This window comes from Eriocheir sinensis, chromosome 19 (assembly GCF_024679095.1).
Source record: "Eriocheir sinensis breed Jianghai 21 chromosome 19, ASM2467909v1, whole genome shotgun sequence".
Classification (NCBI taxonomy): domain Eukaryota; kingdom Metazoa; phylum Arthropoda; class Malacostraca; order Decapoda; family Varunidae; genus Eriocheir; species Eriocheir sinensis.
The window spans coordinates 18,541,837-18,563,485 of NC_066527.1; the positions used below are offsets into that span (position 1 = coordinate 18,541,837).

The following is a 21,649-nucleotide window of genomic DNA, read 5'->3' on the forward strand; positions in this document are numbered from 1 at the left end:
TCTTTCCTTTTCATTACTAAGCATAAATTATCTTCTTTACTGTACTTCCTTAATTTGATATACAGGAAGATTAGTTTCCCTTAAAAAATCCAGTTATCATTACATTTATTCTTCATTTTCCTCCTTTCCTTTCCTTTTCAAAGCATAATTATCTCCTTTACTTACTCCCTTTACTTAATGTACAGGAAGATTGGTTTCCCTTAAATATCTAGTTTATCATTACATTTATTCTTCACTTTCCTCTTTTTCCTTTTCTTACTAATTATTATTACTTATTATATTCACTCCTCATTCCATTCCATTTTACAGTTTCCATTAAAAATATAGCTTGTCATTATTTTTAGTCTTTATTTTCCTCCTTTTCCTTTTTTTACTAAGCCCACATTTCCTCTTTTAATTTACTCTTTATTACACTCATTCCTCATTTCATTCCATTTTAAAGTTTCCATTAAAAAGCTAGTTTGTCATTATTTTTAGTCTTTATTTTCCTCCTTTTCCTTTTTTTTCCTAAGCCGATATTTCCTCTTTAACTTTTCTCATTATTATATTCTTCTTCATTATCTTCCTTTCGTCTCTCTTACCAAGCTGAAAATTACCCTTTTACTCTTTATTATTTTCCTTCCTCATTCTCTCCCTTTCGTCTTTCTTAACAAGCTAGAAATTCCTCCTTCACTCATTATCATATTCCTTCCTCATTCTCCTCCTTATCTTCTACCTTCCTTATTTTCCACCTTCTTTCAGCATCTTCTTCCTTCCCTTCTTCCTCTTTATTAATTTTCGTCTTTCTTACAAAGCTGAAAATTCCCTATTCCTTCCTCATTCTCCTTATCTTCTTCCTTCCTTATTTACCACCTTCTTTCAGCATCTTCCTCCTTCACTTCTTCCTCTTTATTCGTCTTCGTCTTTCTTACCAAGCTAGAAAGTCTCCCTTTACTCATTATCATATTCCTTTCTCATTCTCCTCCTTTCGTCATTCTTAGCAAGCAGAAATCTCGTCCTTCCTTAAACATTGCCTAACGTTATTTCCTTGTACATTAAACTCGTGTCTATTAGCTTATCATTAACATCTTCCTTCCTTTTCTATTTATTCCCACCTTCAGAAACTCCAACCTTCCCTCAAACCAATTTCTTTCTATTTGTTATTTCGATGAGTTTGTTTTTCTCTCTGTATCCTTCACCATAATATCTTCCAGTCGGTTTTTTTTTCATATATTTAATTTTCCAGACATTTAGTCATTTTTTTTATTATTTTGCGTCTCATCAGAACTCTTCATTATTCTCGTTGTTATTTTTTCCTTCTTCCCTTACTTGTTTTCCGCCCTAAGTTTGTTTTTCTCTATGTATCTTTCACCATAGTTTCCTCCACTCTTTTTTTTTTTCATGTATGTATTTGCTTTTTCAGACATTTATTTATCTTCGTTTTACTTTATTTTATTTTGCGTCCCTCATCAGCACTGTTCAATATCCACTCTATTCGTTTTCATCTTCTTTCATTCCTATCTACTTCCTTTCTTCCTTTTCAAACCATTTTTCATCTATTGGTAACATTTTCCTTTTTTTTCCATTCCTCATTATTCACTTTCCCTTTCCTCTTATATTATTCCATTCTTCCTTATTACCCTCTTCTTCTACCATTTTCTTCTTTTCTTCACTCCCAATTCCTTCTTCATTCATTAGCTACACATTCCTTTCTTCGTTTCTCTTTATTCACTTTCCTTTTCTTTCCTATTATTTCAATCTTCCTTGTTACCTTCTTCCTCTTCCTCTTTAGTTAGCATCTTATTCATTTATTCCTCTTCCTTTGTTCACTTTCCTTTCTCTCATCTCATTCGTCTTCCCTTTTATTCTCTCTTATTCAAATTATTTCTTCTTATTTTCTTCCTTCCTTATTTTCCACATCCAGTCAACATCTTAGTCTTTTCTTCTTTAATCTTTCTTCTTTTTCTTCTCTTTCGTATTCTTCTTTGTTTACTGTTCTTCTCTTTTATTCCTCTTACTCCTTCTTAATTTCTTTCTTCTTTATTTATTTTCCACCTTCTTTCAGCATCTTCCTCCTTCCCTTCTTCCTCTTTAATCATTTTTCGCCTTTCCTATACGGCTAATTCCTTTCTTCCTCTTCCATTCTTTATGCTTCTTCCCTTTTATCGTTCTTATTTCTTCTTATCTTCTTCCTTCCTTATTTTCCACCTTCTTTCAGCATCTTCCTCCTTCCCTTCTTCCTCTTTAATCATTTTTCGTCTTTCCTATACGGCTAATTCCTTTCTTCCTCTTCCATTCTTTACGCTTCTTCTCATTTATCACTCTTCTTCCTTCTTATCTTCTTCCTTTCTAATTTTTCAACTACTCTCAACATCTTACTATTTTTTTCTTTCTCCTTATACATTTTTCTTCTCTCTTATGCAACTAATTACTTTCTTCCTTTCTCTTTCTTCTCCTTCCTTCTCTTCCACCCAACTTTCTCCTTTCCACCTCCTTCCCCCATTATCATCCAACTCCTCTGAGCATTTCACTTCTTCCTCCCTTTTTTTATACACTTTCATTGTCTTATCCAATTAATCTCCCTCCTCCTTCATCGTATTTTTTCATTCTTCTCTTTTATCCCTCTCATTCCATTCAGCATCTTCCTCCTTCCCTCCTTCCTCTATTCATTTTTCTTCTCTCTTATACAACTAATTCCTTTTTTTTTCTTTCTTTTCCTTCGTTTTCCTTCTCTCCTATTCAACTTCTTCATTCTTCCCTCCTTCCTCCTTATTAATATTTCTTCTCTTATCAACCTAATTCCTTTCTTCCTTTCTTTTTCTTCACTTTCTTTCTCTCCTATTCAACTTCGTCCTTCTTACCTCCTTCCCTCCTTCCTCCTTATTAATTTTTCTTCTCTTATCCACCTAATTCCTTTCTTCCTTTCCTTTCTTCACTTTCCTTCTCTCCTATTCAGCTTCTTCCTTCTGACCTCCTTCCTTCCTTCCTTCCTTATTTTCCACCTTCCTTTTCATCGTCATTCATTTTCCACTTCCTGTTTTTCTTCCCCTTCTTTTATTTCCATTCACGACCTACTTATCTCTCCATCCCTCTCCCTCCTTCCCTTCCTTCCTCTCCTCCTCTTCCTTCTTCAGCTTCCTCTTCCCCCTCCTCCTCTCTCAATGCATCGTTCATAACCCAACTTATTTCTTCCTCTTCCTCTTTCTTTATTTACTCTCGCGGTAATTTCCTTTCCCTAAATGTATCGTTCGGTAAAGTTTTGTAATGCCACTCGGAGCAAACTTCCGGTGTGAGTGTGTGTGTGTGTGTGTGTGTGTGTGTGTGTGTGTGTGTATGTGGAGGGGGGGGGTGGAAGGGGGGAGTGTGTGTGGGGTCTGTGTGTGTGTGTGTGTGTGTGTGTGTGTGTGTGTGTGTGTGTGTGTGTGAGTGAGTGTGTGTAGTAGTAGTAGTAGTAGTAGTAGTAGGAGGAGGAGGAGGAGATAGAGAAACACAAACATACATACAGACAGACAGAAAGACAGACAAACAGACAGACAGAAAGACAACCAGATAGTTATACAGCACAACTTTTCCAAATATTGCCGAAGAAAACATTATTATCATTATTATCATTATTATTATCATTATTCCTATCCCTATCTTTTTATTATTATTACTATTATTGCTATTGACTACCACCATCACCACCACCACCACTACCACCATCACTAATAGGATCAACAATACTAACACTTCAATCTTCCCTCTACAGTGGTGCGTCCGGAGTTCGGGGAGCGCTCAGGTGACCTCAACGTGACGACCTTCGCGGGCCAGACTGCACACCTGCCCTGCACCGTCAAGCACCTGGCCGGCAAGAGGGTAAGACACACCTGAGACACACCTGGCAAATCTGATCACACCTCCAGCCCGCTATTTCTCTTCCTCTCACTTTTACTTTTCTTAATTAACGCACATTTATATTCTTGCTTTTTCTACTATCTTTCTCATTTATTTTTCTTTTCTTTCTATTCTTATCTATCTTTCTATTCCTATTCATGTTATTTCTCATCTTCTTAAACACCTTTAGCCCGGTCTTCCTTTTCCTCTTTACTTTTTTACACCTATTCTTATTCTTATTTCCTTCTTTATTTTCTATTTTCTACTCGTGTGTTCTTTCCATTTTTATCTATCTTTCTATTCTTTTCTTATCCTTTCTTATTCCATTTCTTCTTATCTTCTTTTATTTCCCCTTTTAAATATTGGTTGGTTATTTTTATGTACATTTTCTGTGTATGTGGTTGGGGAGGAAATGGGGGGAAGTCGTATGCGTGTGTGTGTGTGTGTGTGTGTGTGTGTGTGTGTGTGTGTGTGTGTGTGTGTGTGTGTGTGTGTGTGTGTGTGTGCAAGGGTTTAATTGTTTCAGCAGGTGACCGAGGTTGACATTTATCACTAATTCCACCTTCCTTATCCACATTCTTCCACGTCCCATCTTCACGTCTCCCCTTCCTCTAAGCCTTTTAATATTATCTTGATTTTACTCCTGTTCGTCTTAATCCCTCCATTTTCACCTCACTTCGTTATCTAAATTTTCACTCTTCTTCCTCTCCTCTCCTCCTCCTCCTCCTCCTGGTACTACATTTCTCTTCTCTCTCTCTCCTCTCCCTCATTCTCTCCTCTTTAAAGTTTCATTTCCTAATCAACTTTTCGCCTTCTATCCCTCTTCTAATCTTCTTTCTTTTCTCCTCTTCTTGATATTATATTCTTCAGCTCTCATTTCTCTCTCTCTCTCTCTCTCTCTCTCTCTCTCTCTCTCTCTCTCTCTCTCTCTCTCTCTCTCTCTCTCTCTCTCTCTCTCTCTCTCTCTCTCTCTCTCTCTCTCTCTCTCTCTCTCTCTCTCTCTCATTTCTCTTGTCCAATCTTCCATTTTCCTCACCCCTCTTCTCTCTCTCTCTCTCTCTCTCTCTCTCTCTCTCTCTCTCTCTCTCTCTCTCTCTCTCTCTCTCTCTCTCTCTCTCTCTCTCTCTCTCTCTCTCTCTCTCTCTCTCTCTTGTTGGGCTTAATTCGCTTCTTCTTGACTCCTCTTTCTTTTTTTTTTCTTCTTCTACTTTTTCTTTTCTCTCCTTTTTCTTCTTAATTTTCTTCTTCTTCATCTTCTTTTTCGTCTACTACATCTTCATTTTCTACTTTTTGTTTTTATTTTTCTTCCTCCTCCTCCTCCTCCTCCTCCTCCTCCTCCTCTTGCGTCCCTCACCTCCACTTATTGTAATTTATTTCGTCCTCTTTACTTTCTATTTTTCAGGACATTCGTTCCATTTCGTTTATTCAATTTTCCTCAACTTTTTACTCTTCCTCCTCCTCTCCCTCTTGTCTCTTAACTCTTGTCGCCCTCGCCGCCTCCTCCTCCTATTTCCTAATTCTTCTCTCTCTCTCTCTCTCTCTCTCTCTCTCTCTCTCTCTCTCTCTCTCTCTCTCTCTCTCTCTCTCTCTCTCTCTCTCTCTCTCTCTCTCTCTCTCTCGTGTTTTCTTTGTTTTAACTTTTTATTTGAAGTGGAAGCGAGAGAGAGAGAGAGAGAAAGGAACGAAAGCAACAAAGAAAGAAAGAAAGAACGATAGAAAAAACGAAAGAAAAAAAGGAAAAAAGACAAAAAAGACAAAAAAAAAAGGACAAAAACATCGGTAGAAATTATATAACAAAATAAGGAGAGTGTGATATAAGGATAAGTATATTTAAGCAAGGTAGACTTAAAGAAATAAAACATGGAGATTACTAAAGGTCTTGGCAGGAGAGAGAGAGAGAGAGAGAGAAAGATTTTGACATAGATTTACATAGAAAATCAGACCACACAGACCCCATGGTCCAGACTTGGTGGTCTGTCCTTAAACCTAAGTGATTTTACATTAATCAGAAGACTCCAAAACGTTGCATTTCTACTCTAGTTGATATTAAGTTGAAGGAAGTGACGGTCGAGCTTATTTTGAAGAAGTCAATCGTGTTACACTGGACCACTGACGGTGGAAGCTTATTCCATTCTCGCACTACAACGTTGGTGAAGAAAAATTTGGTGCAGTCTGAATTTACTTATCTACATCTGAGTTTACGCCATTGTTCCTCGTGCGCAAAGTGTCATCGATCATAAACAATGTTGATCTGTCTACATTCGTGAAACCATTAAGTATTTTAAAACATTCGATCAGTTTTCCTCAGGCGACGTTTCTCAGAGAGAACATGTTAAGGATGAAAGCCTTTCTTCGTAGGATTTGTTGCGCAAGGGATCATTTCGTTGCCCGACGCTGAACACCTTCTAATTTAGCAATATCCTTTGCATGGTGGGGAGACCAAAACTGTACCGCATATTCCAAGTGGGGTCTGACTAAACTGTTGTAGAGCGGGAGTATTACATCTTTATTCTTGAATACAAAGTTTCTTTTAATGAAGCCCAACATTCTGTTCGCTTTATTTGCTGCATCGATGCATTGCTGTGAAATTTGAGGTTTGACGCGATTTTGACCCCAAGTCTTTGACGCATTGAACGCTTTTGAGTTTAACGCCGCGCATTTCGTATTCGAACTTCTTATTCCTCGTTCCAACTTGAAGGACCTGGCACTTGTCTACGTTAAAGGGCATCTCCCAAATATCCGACCAAGCTGAAATTTTGTGCAAATCCTCTTGGAGGCTTTGCCTGTCTTCGTCATTGAGAACCGAGTTGCCAATCTTTGTGTCGTCTGCAAATTTACTAATGCGGTTATTGGGTCCAACATCACGTCGTTGATGTAAATAATGAAAACACTGGGCCAGGACCGAGCCCTGAGGACGCCACTAGTGACAGGCGCCCACTCTGAGTTAAATCCGTCAATCACTACTCTTTGTTGTCTGTTGCTCAACCAATTCGCGATCCATTGGTTTACTTGACCGTCAATACCTATTTGCTTTAATTTGTAAAGTAATTTATGATGCGGGACTTTATCAAACGCTTTCTGGAAATCAAGATAGACTACGTCCAGTGATTTGGTTACGTCATAAACAGTGAAGAGGTCGTTATAAAAGGTTAATAGGTTTGATAGGCAGGATCTTTTGTTTCGGAAGCCATGTTGTGAGTCCCCAATCAATGAGTGGCTTTCAGGTAATTCACAATTTGTCTCTAATTATGCCCTCAAGTAGCTTACCTACAACCGAAGTTAGACTAATGGGCCTGTAATTACCTGGTACTTTTTGTCTCCTTTCTTGAAAATCGGTGTCACGTTAGCCTTTTTCCAATCTGAAGGGACGATGCCTTGTCGTAGGACATATTGAATACAGTTGTGAGGGAGGAAGTATTTCGCTCTTTGTTTCTTTCAGCAGAGTTGGATATACTTTGTCAGGTCCAGGACTTTTATTTGTTTTAAGTGAATGGAAGCTTTAAGGACTTCATCGGTTGTTATTTCAAAATTAGGCAATGCATGCTCGAGATTTACAATAGTACTGGTGTTGGTGGTAGCGAGAGGAAGACTGTTAGTATTAAACACCGAGGAAAAGTAATTGTTTAAGAGGTTTGCAATGTGTTGGCTGTCAGTCACTGGTGCACCGTCGCTGTTTGTTAAGGTCAATACCACTTTTGATCGCCTTTCGGTTCTTTGTTTGTATTTATTTGATTTTTTAATATTCCCTGATTCTTTTATTTTTCTTTTTTTCTTTGTTGACTTTCGCTGGTAATCTGTCTGTATCTCTCTACACTCTCTCTCTGACTCTACTCTCTCTCTCTCTCTCGTCTCTCTCATCACACTACAGTCTAATCTCTCTCTCACACACACACACACATGGAATTCCTTATACACTCTCTCACACAATTTTCTCTCTCTCTCTCTCTCTCTCTCTCTCTCTGTATCTGTATGTGTGTGTGTGTGTGTGTGTGTGTGTGTGTGTGTCTAAGTCACCTCATAGAAACGAGGAAAAGATAGAAAAAAAGAGGAGAGGAAAAAAGAGAATAAATTTACAATGAAAATAAAGGCACAAGAACACACACACACATACACACACACACACACACACACACACACACACACACACACACACACACGAGTAGGTCGCCGGTAATTCCCCGTCAAAAGCCTTACCATTGAATAAAACAAAAACAGACAAACAAACAAACACACACACGCATGCAGAAAAAAAACACAAACAGAACAAAGGGAGGGTAACAAACGGGAGGGAGGAGGAGGGACACACACTAGGAAAATGAACACAGGAACAGGAGGAGTGTTCACACACACACACACTACACACACATGGAATTCATATACAGTCACACAAAATGAGGAGGAGAGGAGGAGAGGAGGAAAAAGGAGGAGGAGTTGGAGGAGGAGGAGAGTGTTGTCAGAACTGAGAGGAGGAGGAGGAGGAGGGCGACAAGAGAAGGAAAGGGAGGAGAGGAGGAGGAGTGGAAGGAGGAGGAGGAGGAGGAGGAGTTGGAGGAGGAGGAGAAGAGTGTTGAGGTACCCTGAGGGAAGGAGGGAGGAAAGGAGGGAGGAGGAGGAGGGAAGGATTAAGGACTTTCCATTATTTTTATCTTACCTGTCGAAAACGAGGTAAAGGAGGAGGAGGAGGAGGAGGAGGAGGAGGAGGAGGAGGAGGAGGGAGGAAGGAGGCAGGATGGAAAATGGAAAATGGTGAAGGCGTGCAAGGAAAGGCGTGGAAGGCGTAAGTGAACAAAATAAAAAAAAAACGAGTGAGGAATTGTGCAGATAGAAGATGGACTTCATTTCTGAGAGAGCAAAAGAAGAGGGAAGGCAGGGAAGTGGAGGAGGCGTGGATAAAGATGGAGGAATAGGAAGAGGTGAAGGAATTTGGCGATAGAGACGGAGTAGATGGAAGAGGTGAAGATGGAAGATGTAGATAGGAGAGAGGAGGGGAAAAGAGAAGTAAAGAGGAAGAGGAGGAAAAGAGGAAAAATGAAGGTGGGAGGAATGAAGATGTATTGATGTAGATAGGAGAGAGGAGGGGAAGAGAGGAGGTAAAGTAGTTAAAAAGGGAAGAGGGAGGAAAAAGGAAAAGGAAAAAAGAAGCAAGGTGGGAGGGAAGGTGGGAGGATGTATTGATAACCAGATAGGAGAGATGGGAGGGAAGAAAAGGTAAAGGGAGGAGAAGAGAAAAGGTAAAGAGGAAGAGGGAAAATAAAGCGAAAGAGAGAAATATATGGGAGGAGTGAGCGAAGAAGGAATATAGGAGGAGTGAAGATGGAATGCTGTAGATGGAGGAGAGGAAGGAAGGGAAGACGTAGAGGAAGAGGAAAAAAAAAAGAGGAAATTGCAGCGAAAGAAGGAAGGTGGGAGGAGTGAAGATAGAAGATAATGTAGCAATAATATAGATACGAGATACGAGAAATGAGGAGGAGTAGGAGCAATAGCAGTCGATCGAGGGCTTAGGATGAAGAGTGTTTAACAAAAGGGGTGAAGAAGGGTTAGTAACAAAAAAGGGGTGTCAATAGTGTTTGGTTGTAAAAGAACCAGGTAGGACAATGGTTTTAAGTTAGATACATTCAGATTCAACAAAGACATAGACAAGAACTGAAACGCAACACCAAAGTAGTGGATGAATGTGGACAGATTTGGTGTTGGACATGTTGGGAGTCAGGGTTGTGGGTGCCAATACGATAGCATACCATTCAAGAAGAGGTTGGATAAATTCATGGATAGAGAGGTAAAGGTGGGGTTGGAGCTCAGCAGACTCCCAGCCTTGCGTCCGACCTTGCATAAACGTCAACCGGCCTCTTTGAACCTCACGTTCTTATGCTCTTATGTTCTTTAAAAGGAAGAGAAGAACAAGAGGAATAAGAAATGGAGAGAGGAAGGAAGGTGGGTTGGTAAGAATGGATAACAATGGAAGAGAATAAAACAAATACGATAGCAAATGGAAGGAGAAAAAGTGAAGAGAGGAAGAGGAGCAGAAAGAGGAAAGGGAAAGAGAAAGATGAAGGAAGGCAGGAGGGTGGAAATTAAGCAAGAATGTGAAGAGAATGATGAGAAAAAAAAAAAAGATATCAGAGGAGAAGGAAAAGTGTCGAGGTCGAGGTGGCCGAAGGATAGAGGAAAGAAAAAAGGAAAAGAAAGAAGAGAAAGGAGGAGGAAGATGGGAAGAAAAAGATAATGAAAGAAAAAAAAAAGATCAATGCAAAAAGATAATGACATAGATAGGAAAATAATATAGAATAAATATAAGAAAAGATAATAGCCTGGGAAGAGTAAAAAGAAAGGAGGAAAGGAAAAAGAGGGAAAAAAGAAGTAAAATGAGAAGAGGATGAGTGACAGTACGGGGAGGTGGAGGAGGACAGGTAGAAGAGGAGTGATTAACAGGTGAGATTCACAGGTGTTTAAGAGGGAGGCCTTGAAGAGGAAGAGGAGAGAAGACACGTGGTAAGAGGGTAATGTAGGAGGTGGAGGGGAGGAGAGGGAGGTGGGGTGAGGGAAGAGAGAGAGAGAGGAGAGGGAGAGGAGGAGGGGAGAGGGGGAGGTAAGAGATGAGGGAAGATGGATCATTCATTACGGAGGAGGAAAGAAGAAGAGATGTAAAACGTGGAAGAAAGAGATGAGAAGGCAGGAGGAGAAAGAGAAAAGCGAGGGAGGAAAAGAAAACTAGAAAAATGCAAAAAGAAGATGGCAATGGTAGGGAAATGAATAAAGATATGAGGAGAAAAGAGGAGAGGAAGGGCAGACAGATGAAGGAAGGAATTAATGAAGATGAGGTTAACTAGAAAAAAGGAGAGAAAATGGGTGTGAGAAAATAGGGAGAAAGAGAGATTGGAGGGAAGGAGAGAAGACAAGGAAGGTGTTAGAAAAGAGGAGAAAATGGGGAGGGAAGAAGAGGTGGAGAAAGTGAGGTGGAGGAGGAGATAAAAGGGAGGTGTTGAGACAACAAGAGGAGAGAAATGGGGGAGGGGAAGAGAGGTTGGAAAAGGAGTAGGAGGAGGAAAACAGAGTTTGGATCTCTCTCTCACCCTGCCACTCCATCCTCAGGTATTAATTCAGTCCTTCATCAATAATCTCGATCGTTATGCAACTTTTTAGCGCACCTCGCTTACACCGTTCCCTCTCTAACATTCACGTCGCCCTTCACAACCTCCCTGTTCCCTTATACATCAACCTTGGCGCCATGGGTAAAAATGAGCTTGTAAGTGTGGATTTGCATGTTGAGAACCAACCGTACCTTGTCATATTGTTATTCATTGTAACAGATTGAGTAGAAAGCGTTTATCATTATCTTTATTTTTCATTAATTTTCATTGAGTTCGTTAGTTTCGTTGTCAGGTTGATGTTAGTTAACGAGTTAACGGTGGCCTAGCATTGGTATAATTATTTTGGTTACGTTGTTTTTCTTGCCACTGATAATATATTTGTTTACCATTGTTTCGTGTTTTTTTTTTCTTAGTAGCGTATTATCGTTTATAAATCTTCTTTGTTTTTTGTTTTCTTCTTCACTATTTTTTTTCTTCTTTTTTTTCTTCTTCTTCTTCTTCTCATTACTATTCTTCTCAAAGTTCTACCAGTTCAAAAGTTCTACCGTTAACAAGAAAAGAAAGAAAGGATAAAAGCACAACACATAACAGCTAACAAACAGAAACAAGCAAAAGAAAGAACGAAAGAAAGAAGAAGAAAAAGAGTGAGAGGTAAGTCACATACCGATAGAAAACATAATAAAAAAAGATAATACTAAAAATAAAAAAAAAATAACAGAAAAATAATAACAAAAAAAAAAAAACACGTAAAAAAAAAAAACCCACTCCCACCAACAACACTAATAACACCAACACCAAAAACAACAACAAAATACACTCATAATCTTCCCTCAAAACCAACACTCAGGTAATCAATTATCGGCAGGTGACTCGGAAATCCTCAAAAGGGCAGAAAATTAATTCGTTCATCTGCATTAATCCACGCGTGTGAGTGTGATGTGATGTGTGTGTGTGTGTGTGTGTGTGTGTGTGTGTGTGTGTGTGTGTGTGTGTGTTGCTGTTTAACTGTGTAGCAACGAGAGATAGCATGTTCTACGAGGACAGATCAGGGAGGCACGAGGAAGTCGGGAGGAAGAGAGCGAAGAGGAGCAAGGAAGAGAGCGTGAAGTACACAGCGTCGTGATGGGGCTCTTTGAAATGTGTAGGTGTGTGTGTGTGTGTGTGTGTGTGTGTGTGTGTGTGTGTGTGTGTGTGTGTTTGTGTGTGTGTGTGTGTACGCGTGCCGTGACGCAACAGACAGCGACAGGAGAATAAAGGAAAGAGAGAAGGAAGAGAAGAACAAGAGGAATAAGAAATGGAGAGAGGAAGGAAGGTGGGTTGGTAAGAATGGATAACAATGGAAGAGAATAAAACAAATAAGAGAGCAAATGGAAGGAGAAAAAGTGAAGAGAGGAAGAGAAGCAGAAAGAGGAAAGGGAAAGAGAAAGATGAAGGAAGGCAGGAGGGTAAAGATTGACAAGAATGTAAGAGAATGATAGAAAAAAAAGATATCAGAGGGAAGGAAAGAAGTGTCGAGGGAGTGGAAGGGAAGATAGAGGAAAGAAAAGGAAAGGAGAAGGAAAGAGGGAGGGATGAAGAAAAAAAGATAATGCAAGAGAATGACATAGATAGGATAATATAGGGAAAATAAATATAAGAAAGATAATACTGGGAAGGGAAGTAAAGAAAGGAAAAGGAGGAAAAAAAGAGGAAAAGTAAAGAGAAAGAGGATGAGTACGGGGAGGTGGAGGAGGACAGGTAAGAGGGTGATTAACAGGTGAGGTGCACAGGTGTTTAAAGAGGGAGGTGAAGAGGAAGAGGAGAGAGGAACACGTGGTAATGGGTAATGTAGGAGGTGGAGGAGGAAAGGGAGGTGAGGGAAGAAGAGAAGAGAGGAGAGGAGAGGAGAGGAGAGAGGGGAGGTAAGAGATGAGGGAAGATACATTCATTACGGAGGAAAGAAGAGATAAAACGTGGAAGAAAGAGATGAGAAGGAGAGGAGAAGAGAAAAGCGAGGGGGAGGAAAAGAAAAACTAGAAAAATGCAAAAGAAGATGGCAATGGTAGGGAAATGAATAAAGATATGAGAGAAAAGAGGAAAGGGCAGACAGATGAAGGAAGGAATTAATGAAGATGAGGTGCTAGAAAAAGGAGAGAAAATAGGTGTGCAGAAAATAGGGAGAAAAGAGAGGTGGAGGAAGGAGAGAGACAAAAGGAAGGTGTTAGAAAAAGAGGAGAGAAAATGGGGAGGGAAGAGAGGTGGAGAAAGTAGAGGTGGAGGAAGAAAGGAGATAAAAGGGAGGTGTTAGAACAAGAGGAGAGAAAATGGGGAGGGAAGAGAGGTGGAGAAAGGAGTAGGAGGAGGAAAACGAGGTTGGATCTCTCTCTCTCTCACCCACTCCCTTCATCTATAATTATTCAGTCCTTCATCAATAATCTCGATCGTTATGCAACTTTTAGCGCCTCGACACCGTTCCCGCTTCTAACATTCACGCGCCCTTCACAACCGCTCCCTGTTCCCTTATACATCAACTTGGCGCCATGGGTAAAAAATAGACCTTGGTGTGGTTGCATATTTAAGAGACCGTACCTTGTCATATTGTTATTCATTGTAGCAGTTAGTAGAAGCGTTTATCATTATCTTTATTTTTCATTGAGTTCGTTAGTTTCGTTGTAGGTTGTGTTAGTTAACGGTGTGTTGTATAATTGTTTTGGTTACGTTGTTTTTCTTGCCACTGATATATTTGTTTGTTACCATTATTTTTTTTTTCTTAGTAGTATTATCGTTTATAAATCTTCTTGTTTTTGTTTTTCTTCTTCTTTTTCTTCTTTTTTTTTCTTCTTCTTCTTCTTCTTCTTCTCATTACTATTGTTCAAAGTTCTACCATTAACAAAAAAGAAAAAGAAAAGAAAAGGATAAAAACAACATAACAGCAACAAACAGAAGCAAGAAAAGAACGAAAGAAAGAAGAAAAAGAGTGAGAGGAGTAAACACAAATAGGAAGCAGAATAAAAAAAGATAATACGAAAAATAACAAAAAAATAACAGAAAAATAATAACAAAAAAAACAAACGTAAAAAAAAACCATCCACCAACAACACTAACAACACCAACACCAAAAACAACAACATACACTCATAATCTTCCCTCAAAACCAACACTCAGGGAATCAATTATCGGCAAGTGACTCGGAAATCCTCAAAAGGGCAGAAAATTAATTCGTTCATCTGCATTAATCCACGCGTGTGAGTGTGTGTGTGTGTGTGTGTGTGTGTGTGTGTGTGTGTGTGTGTGTGTGTGTGTGTGTGTGTGTGTGTGTTTAACTGTTTAACTGTAAGGGAGGAGCACGAGGATAATTAGGAGGAAGAAGAAGAGGAAGAGGAAGAGGAGGAAGAAGAGGAAGAGGAGAAAGGCGTGGTGCTCTTTGGGGAATGTGTAAGTGTGTGTGTGTGTGTGTGTGTGTGTGTGTGTGTGTGTGTGTGTGTGTGTGCGCGCGTGCGTGACATAACAGACAGCGACAGGAGGAATAAAAGGAAGAGAGAAGCGAGGGACAGAGAAATGCCGGAGGGAGAAAAAGGAAGAGAGGAAAAAAGAGGAAAAACGTATAGAATGAAAAAGTGGAAGGGAGGAAGGAGAATGATGACAGGAGGGGACAGAGGAGATAAAAAGCGATAAAATAAAGAGCGTGTAAAAACAATGGGATGAAGGAAGAGAGAGAAAGAGAGGGAAGAGATAGATAGATAGATAGAGAGAGAGAGAGAAAAGAAAACTAATGGGAGAAGAGGAACAGAAAAAAAGAAAAGAAAAACAAACGCAAGTGGGATGAAGGAGGAGAGAGAGAGAGAGAGAGAGAGAGAGAGAGAGAGAGAGAGAGAGAGAGAGAGAGAGAGAGAGAGAGAGAGAGAGAGAGAGAGAGAGAGAGAGAGAGAAAACAGTAATGGGAGAAAAAGGAAAACAAAGAAAAAAAGAAAAAGAAAATTCGATAGTATGGAAGGGAGGGAAATAAACGAAGATTGAAGAGATGGATAAAAATGAAAACAAAGAGAAAAGAGGAAGGTGAAAACATACATTGGAAAGAGGAAGGGCAGAAAAAAACGAAGAATGAAAAGAGGAATAAGGAATAAAAGAGAGATAAACAAATATGGAAGAGAAACGAAAAAAAAATAAAACAAAGGAAACAGAAGAAAGGGAAAACATGTATTAAAAAGAGGTAGGGCAGAAAATAAGATAATGAAAGAGAAAAAAGAAAGGAAGAATAGAGGAAACGTGAGGGATAGGGGATGGAGAGGAAGCAAGATGGAAGATGAAAAACGAGATAAAGATGAAAAGAAAACAATTAAAAAGAATGAAGGAAGGAAAATTAGGAGTAAAACCACAACAAAAAATTCGAAAAGAAAGGGAAAGTTAAAAAGAAAGAGTAAAAATGAGCAAAAAATAGAAAACATAAGAAAATAAATAAACAGCAATGAGAAAAACACTACTACCTACCACTACTACTACTACGTCTACTACTACTACTACTACTACTACTACTACTACTATTATTATTACTACTTAAAAACAAATATCACGAAGAACAAAATCAATACAACTTATTAATTACCACCACCACCACCACCACCACCAACAACAACAACAACAACAACAACGATATCTGAAGGGCAATGTACCGCCTAACGAGTTGATGAAAAACTTTTGTATCGTAAAATTATTTAGTAATGAAGAATATTATGCAGCGATATGATTGGAGCCGCTCAGAAAGTTGTGATCGAGAGAGAGAGAGAGAGAGAGAGAGAGAGAGAGAGAGTTTGTTAGGTGAGTTATAAAGCAAGACGAAATTGGACAAAAAGAAAAAGAATATCGAAAGAAAAAGAAAAGGAAAGGGAAGAAAAGAAAAAAGTTAAAATAAAATGAATAAATAAAATTGAACGGGATAAAGAAAAGAAGGTTGAGAAAAGGAAATAAACAGAGGAAAAAAGCAACATGAAGGAATAAGGAACAAAAAAAATAAAATATAAACAGAAAAAAAGTTGAAATAAAAGAAAAAAACGAGAAAAAAAAATGCAAAAGTCATGGACGAAAGTTTGGTTACCTGTGTGTGTGTGTGTGTGTGTGTGTGTGTGTGTGTGTGTGTGTGTGTGTGTGTGTGTGTGTGTGTGTGTGTGTGTGTGTGTGTGTGTGTGTGTGTGCGTGCGTTAACGATCCTCAGTATGTTGTTCAAGTTTGAAATTAGTTCACAACAATTAATGATGGAGCTGCTCTCTCTCTCTCTCTCTCTCTCTCTCTCTCTCTCTCTCTCTCTCTCTCTCTCTCTCTCTCTCTCTCTCACCCAAATTCTGTGTCAAGAATGTGTGGCGTTGGGTGATTACAGAGGCGAGAGGAGGAGGAGGAGGAGGAGGAGGAGGAGGAGGAAGAAGAAAGGAAGGAATAGTAAAAAAAAGGTTGAAAAATTGGTGGACTGGAAGAAATAACAAGAAAATAATATGAAGGAGGAGGAAGAGGAGGAGGAGAATGAGGAGGAGGAGGAGGAGGAGGAGAAGAGGTGAAGGTTAAAGAGATGAATATATATAGTGAATTATTATTATTGCTGTTTTTTATCCTCCTCCTCCTCCTCCTTCTCCTCCTCCTCCTCCTTTTTCCATTTCTCGGTATTATTTATGAGCGGCGCCGAGGGAGTAGTGAAGTTAAATAAAGAATAAAACATTGAGGGGGAGGAGATTAAAGAAGAGGAGGAGGAGGAGGAGGAGGAGGAGGAGGAGGAAGAAAACGAGGACGAGAAGGAGGAAGAGGAAGAACAATAGAAAATGAAACAAATAAAAATAAATAAAAACGAAGAGAAAGAATAATGATAATAATAATAAGAAGAAGAAGAAGCAGCGATGATAATGAGGTCAGTATCTTCTAAGCACGGAGAATAAATGAATAAAATAAATAAAATAAATAAATAGCAAAAAGAATAAGTGTCGTGAACCCGGCACAGAAACGCGACAGGGGAAGCAAAAAAAAAATAGTATGAATTTCAAGTCTAATAAATTCAGAAACGGAGAAAGACAATGACAATATATTAAGTTGTTATTTATATTTTCGTTTTAATATTTGTCATTAAGGAAAGGAAAGGAAAGGGAAAGGAAGGGAGGGTGAGGAAAGGGAAGGGAATGGAAGGGACGGGAAGGGAAGGGTAGGGAAGGGATGTTAAGGGAAGGAAAGGGAGGGGTTGGGAAGGGAAGGGAAGGGAAGGGAACGGATGGGAAGGGAAGGGAAGGGAAGGGAAGGGAAGGGTGGGGAAGAGTAAGGGAGGGAAGGGAGAGAAGGGAACTGTTGAGATGAGAAGGGAAGGGAAGGGATGGGAAGCGTAGGGAAGGGAATGGAAGAAAAGGGAAAAGAAAGGGAAAACATAATAGAAGAAAGAATGGAAAGGAAGGGTAACAAATGAAATGGAAGGGAAAGGAAAGGGGAGAAAAGAGAAGGAAAGGAAGGAAAAGGGAATACAAGGGAAGGGCTCAGAAGGAAATGGAAAGAAGAGGAACGAGAGAGGGAGGAGGGGAATATTGCTACCACGAATTCTCCTCTTCCTCTTCCTCTTCCTCTTCCTCCTCCTCCTCCTCTTCCTAGCACTACTAACAATAATAATAACAACACCGACTCGTATTTCCACACTGTTTACCAAGAACCCTTCACTTATACGTTCAGATTTTCTCTATTGTCTCCTACTACGAACTCTCTGGTCTCCTCTCAGCTCTCCCTTTCTCCCTCCTTCCCTCCCTTCCTCCTTCTCTCCTTCCTTTATTATTCTTCCCTCCTTCCATCCCTCCCTTCCTCCTTCTCTCCTTCCATTCTTCTTCTTCCCTCCTTCCTTCCCTCACATCATCTCACCCTCCTTCCCTCCCTGCCTCCTTCTCTCTTTCCATTCTTCTTCTTCCCTCCTTCCTTCCCTCACCTCACCTCACGCTCCTTCCCTCCCTTCCTCCTTCTCTCCTTCCTTTATTCTTCTTCCCTCCTTCCTTCCCTCACCTCACCTCACCCTCCTTCCCTCCCTTCCTCCTTCTCTCCTTCCTTTATTCTTCTTCTTCCCTCCTTCCTTCCCTCACCTCACCTCACTCTCATTCCCTCCCTTCCTCCTTCTCTCCTTCCCTCATTCCTTCCCTCACCTCACCTCACCTTCCTTCCCTTTTTCCTTTCCTTTCCTTCACCTATTCCTCCTTCCTTCCATTCTTCCCTTCCCTCATCTAACCCAATTACCCTTCATCCTCTCCTCCTATTATTCCTTTTTCCTTTCCTTCACCTATTCCTCCTTCCTTCCCTTCTTCCCTTCACTCATCTAACCTAATTTCCCTCCCATCCCCTCCTTCCTTTTTTCCTTTTCCTTTCCTTCACCTATCCCTCCTTCCTTTCACTCACCTTACCCAATTACCCTCCATCCTTCCTTCCCTTTTTCCCTTCTTCCCCTTCTTTCCTTCCCTCATATGCCTTTTCCCTGTCAACGAACTCTCATTTTCATTCCACCAAAATTCGGATGACAAAATTATAATTGTTCCCAGAAATGTATGTTTAGCTCTTCTCTGTATTCATGGAAAGGGAAATATGAACACTAATCTCTATTTTTTCTTCCTTTTTCTTCTTTTTTTTCTTTCTTTTCTATGGTAAAATGATCCTGGTTTTTATACTCTCTTATTTCTTTTTTCTTTTCTTTCTCGGCCTTTCTCGCTCTTCCTTTTTTTTCTTTTTCTCTTTCTCTTTTTTCTCTCTTTTCTCTTTTTTATCTCCTTTTTTCTCTTTTTTTTCTTTTCCTTCTCGCTCTGTCTTTTTTCCTTTTTTTCTTTCACGTTTTCCTATTTCTACTTCTCTTGTCCTTCCTTCTTTTTTCTTTCTCCTTCTCATTTCCTTCTTCTTCGTCATTCTTTCTTTCTGATCTTCCTCTTCATTCTTCTTCCTCCTCATCTTTCGTTTTTTATATCGTTTCTCTTTATACTTCCTCTCTTCTTAATCATCTATCTTTTATCTTCTTATTTCTTATTACTCCTTATCATTCTTCTCTTCTACTTCCTCCTCCTCATTTCTTTATGTTTTCCTTTGATGTATTTCTCATTTATTTTTGCTTCTTCTTCCTGTTTCTCCTTATTCTTTTTTCCTTCCTTATCCTGTTTGCCATGTTCCTTGCTTCTTTGCTCCTCTTCTTCTCTCTTATTCTTCCGTTCGTTCTTGTCTTCTTTCTCCGGCACCCAACCTGGTCATCAATTTCAATTTCACTTTCTTTTTTTCTTTCTGTAATACACTAAAGTTCTGTCTCTTCTTCTTCTTCTTCTTCTTGTATTTTTTTTTTACGTCTTCTTTTTCTTTTTCTTTTTCTTCTTCTCTTTCTTCTTTTTCTTTTTTTTCCTTTCTTTTCTTCTTCTTTTTTCTTCTTTTTCTACTTCTTTTCCTTTTTTTCATTTTTTTTTTCTTTTTTCTTCTTCTTCCTCCTCCTCGTCCTCCTCTACATAACATCCACCGTCGCCTGTAAAGCCTTTGTTTTTTCTTCTTCCTCTTTCCCTTCCCCTTCCCTTCCTCTTCCCTCCTTCCTTTCATTATTCCTCCCTTCACACCCCTCTGTTCTCTGTTCTTTCCTTCCTCCGTTTTGTTTTTATTTTTTCTCTTCTTTTACTTCCCCTTCCTCGTTTCTTTTAATATTATACATGTGTTTGTCATTCTCTTCCACTTCATCTTCTTCTTTCTTTTTCTTCTTTTCTTCTTGTTTTCTTCTTCTTTTCCTTCCTTTTCCTCCTCCTCTTTATTCAATCTATCTCTTTTACTCCTTCCATTGCTTTTCCTTTTCCTCCATTTCCTCTCTCTCTCTCTCTCTCTCTCTCTCTCTCTCTCTCTCTCTCTCTCTCTCTCTCTCTCTCTCTCTCTCTCTCTCTCTCTCTCTCTCTCTCTCTCTCTCTCTCTCTAATAATAGTTAAATATGATAAGCAATAACCGTAGACTTTTCAACACGCGTTCGTCTTTTATTTCTTCTCTCTCTCTCTCTCTCTCTCTCTCTCTCTCTCTCGTATTTATTTTTTTTCCTTTTTCAATCCCGAGTCCGCATCCTCAATACTTATTTTATTAGCGTTTTTTCCTCCTCCTCCTCCTCCTCCTCCTCCTCCTCTTTTTCCTTCTCTCTCGTCTTCCTCTCTTTCTTATTTTCCCATTCTCTTCTGCTAGTTTCTTTCCTTCAATTTATCTTCACTATTCTCAATCCGTCTTTTTCTTCTATCCTCTTTTTTCCTCTCCCCTTCTCCTCTTTTTTTCCCTTCTCTTTCCCCGTTTTCTTTCCTTCTTCATCTTTTCCCATTTTCTTCACCTTCTTCTTCTTTTTCTCACCTCCTTCTCCCCTTCTCCTTCAATCCCTTCCTCTCCTCCACTTCCCTCAATTCTAATCCACTCATCAATCATCGCTCCTTCCTCCTTTCCTTTCCTCCCCTTCTTCGTCCCCTCTTCTGCACCCTCTCCCTCCTTCCTCTTCTCCTAAACTCCATTATATTACGTGCACCCCTTCCCCTTCCTTTCCCTTCCACTCCCTTCCTTCCCCAGATCCCTCTTTCAGTTATTTCTCTTATTCTTGTACCCCATCACATTAGCTTCATCCCTTCCCTTCCTTCCCCTTCCTTTCCCTTCCTTTTCCTGCACTTTCCTCCCTTTCTTGTTCCTTCCCTTCATCTTTCTTCGCTTCTTCATTTCCAATCATTATCCCTTCTCTTCCTTCCTCTTCCTTTCCCTTCTTTCTCTTGCACTTTCCTCCCTCTCTTATTCCTTCCCTTCATCTTTCTTCGCTTCTTCATTTCCAATCATTATCCCTTCCCTTCCTTCCTCTTCCTTTCCCTTCCTTTTCCTGCACTTTCCTCCCTTTCTTGTTCCTTCCCTTCATCTTTCTTCGCTTCTTCATTTCCAAATCATTATCCCTTCCCTTCCTTCCCCTTCCTTTCCCTTCCTTCTCCTGCACTTTCCTCCCCCTCTTATTCCTTCCCTTCATCTGTCTTCGCCTCTTCCTTTCCAAATCATTATCCCTTCCCTTCCTTCCCCTTCCTTTCCCTTCCTTCTCCTGCACTTAACTCCCCCTCTTCTTCCTTGCTTTCGTCTCTCTTCGCCTCTTCCTTTCGAGATGAGATAATTGGTTTGATTTCAGCTGGTTTAACTAAGATCTCTACAACATTTATCTTTCAACTTTTAGCATATACTTAACATACTTTTACTATTTACAGAGAAACATTTTTACTTTTTAATAAGATGGGTTACTTGGGTTACAGGAAGGGTTTTCATACAGCACAGGAAGGGCAGATCAAGGGCGAGACAAGCAGAGATAAAATAAAGATAAAAGCAATAATCGTCTTCCTGCCAACAGAGAGTGCGACCAGATCTCAACAAGGAGGGTCAGATTCTATTGGAAAGGCTTCTTGATTCTCTTTTATGTCAGTCAATCTTTTTTTTTAACATAATTGTGGAGTTTTTCAAGAGGTAGTTAGTGATATAAAAATTCTCTCTCTCTCTCTCTCTCTCTCTCTCTCTCTCTCTCTCTCTCAACTTGTAACTTTCTTCTTTATCATTTCCTCTTATTTCCTCTTTCTGTTTCACCCTTCTTTCCATCTCTCCTGTACCTTTCTTCTTCCCTTTTCTTCTCAATATCCCTTTTTTTATCTCCCTTTTCTTTATCTCTTCTCTTGTACCTTTCTTCTTCCTCTTTTCCCTTCATCTACCTTCTTCCTCCTTCT

At 39.6% G+C, this 21,649-nt stretch overlaps 1 protein-coding gene across 1 annotated transcript in view; it reads left to right on the top strand.

The window, feature by feature from the left end:
* LOC127000999 (uncharacterized) overlaps nt 1-21,649 on the top strand; it is a 127,505-nt gene that overhangs the window by 36,247 nt on the left and 69,609 nt on the right. Inside the window, exon 3 of the mRNA XM_050865173.1 lies at nt 3,731-3,837. Within this exon, the coding sequence (XP_050721130.1) occupies nt 3,731-3,837 (107 nt within the window). The remainder of the gene's footprint in view (nt 1-3,730; nt 3,838-21,649) is intronic.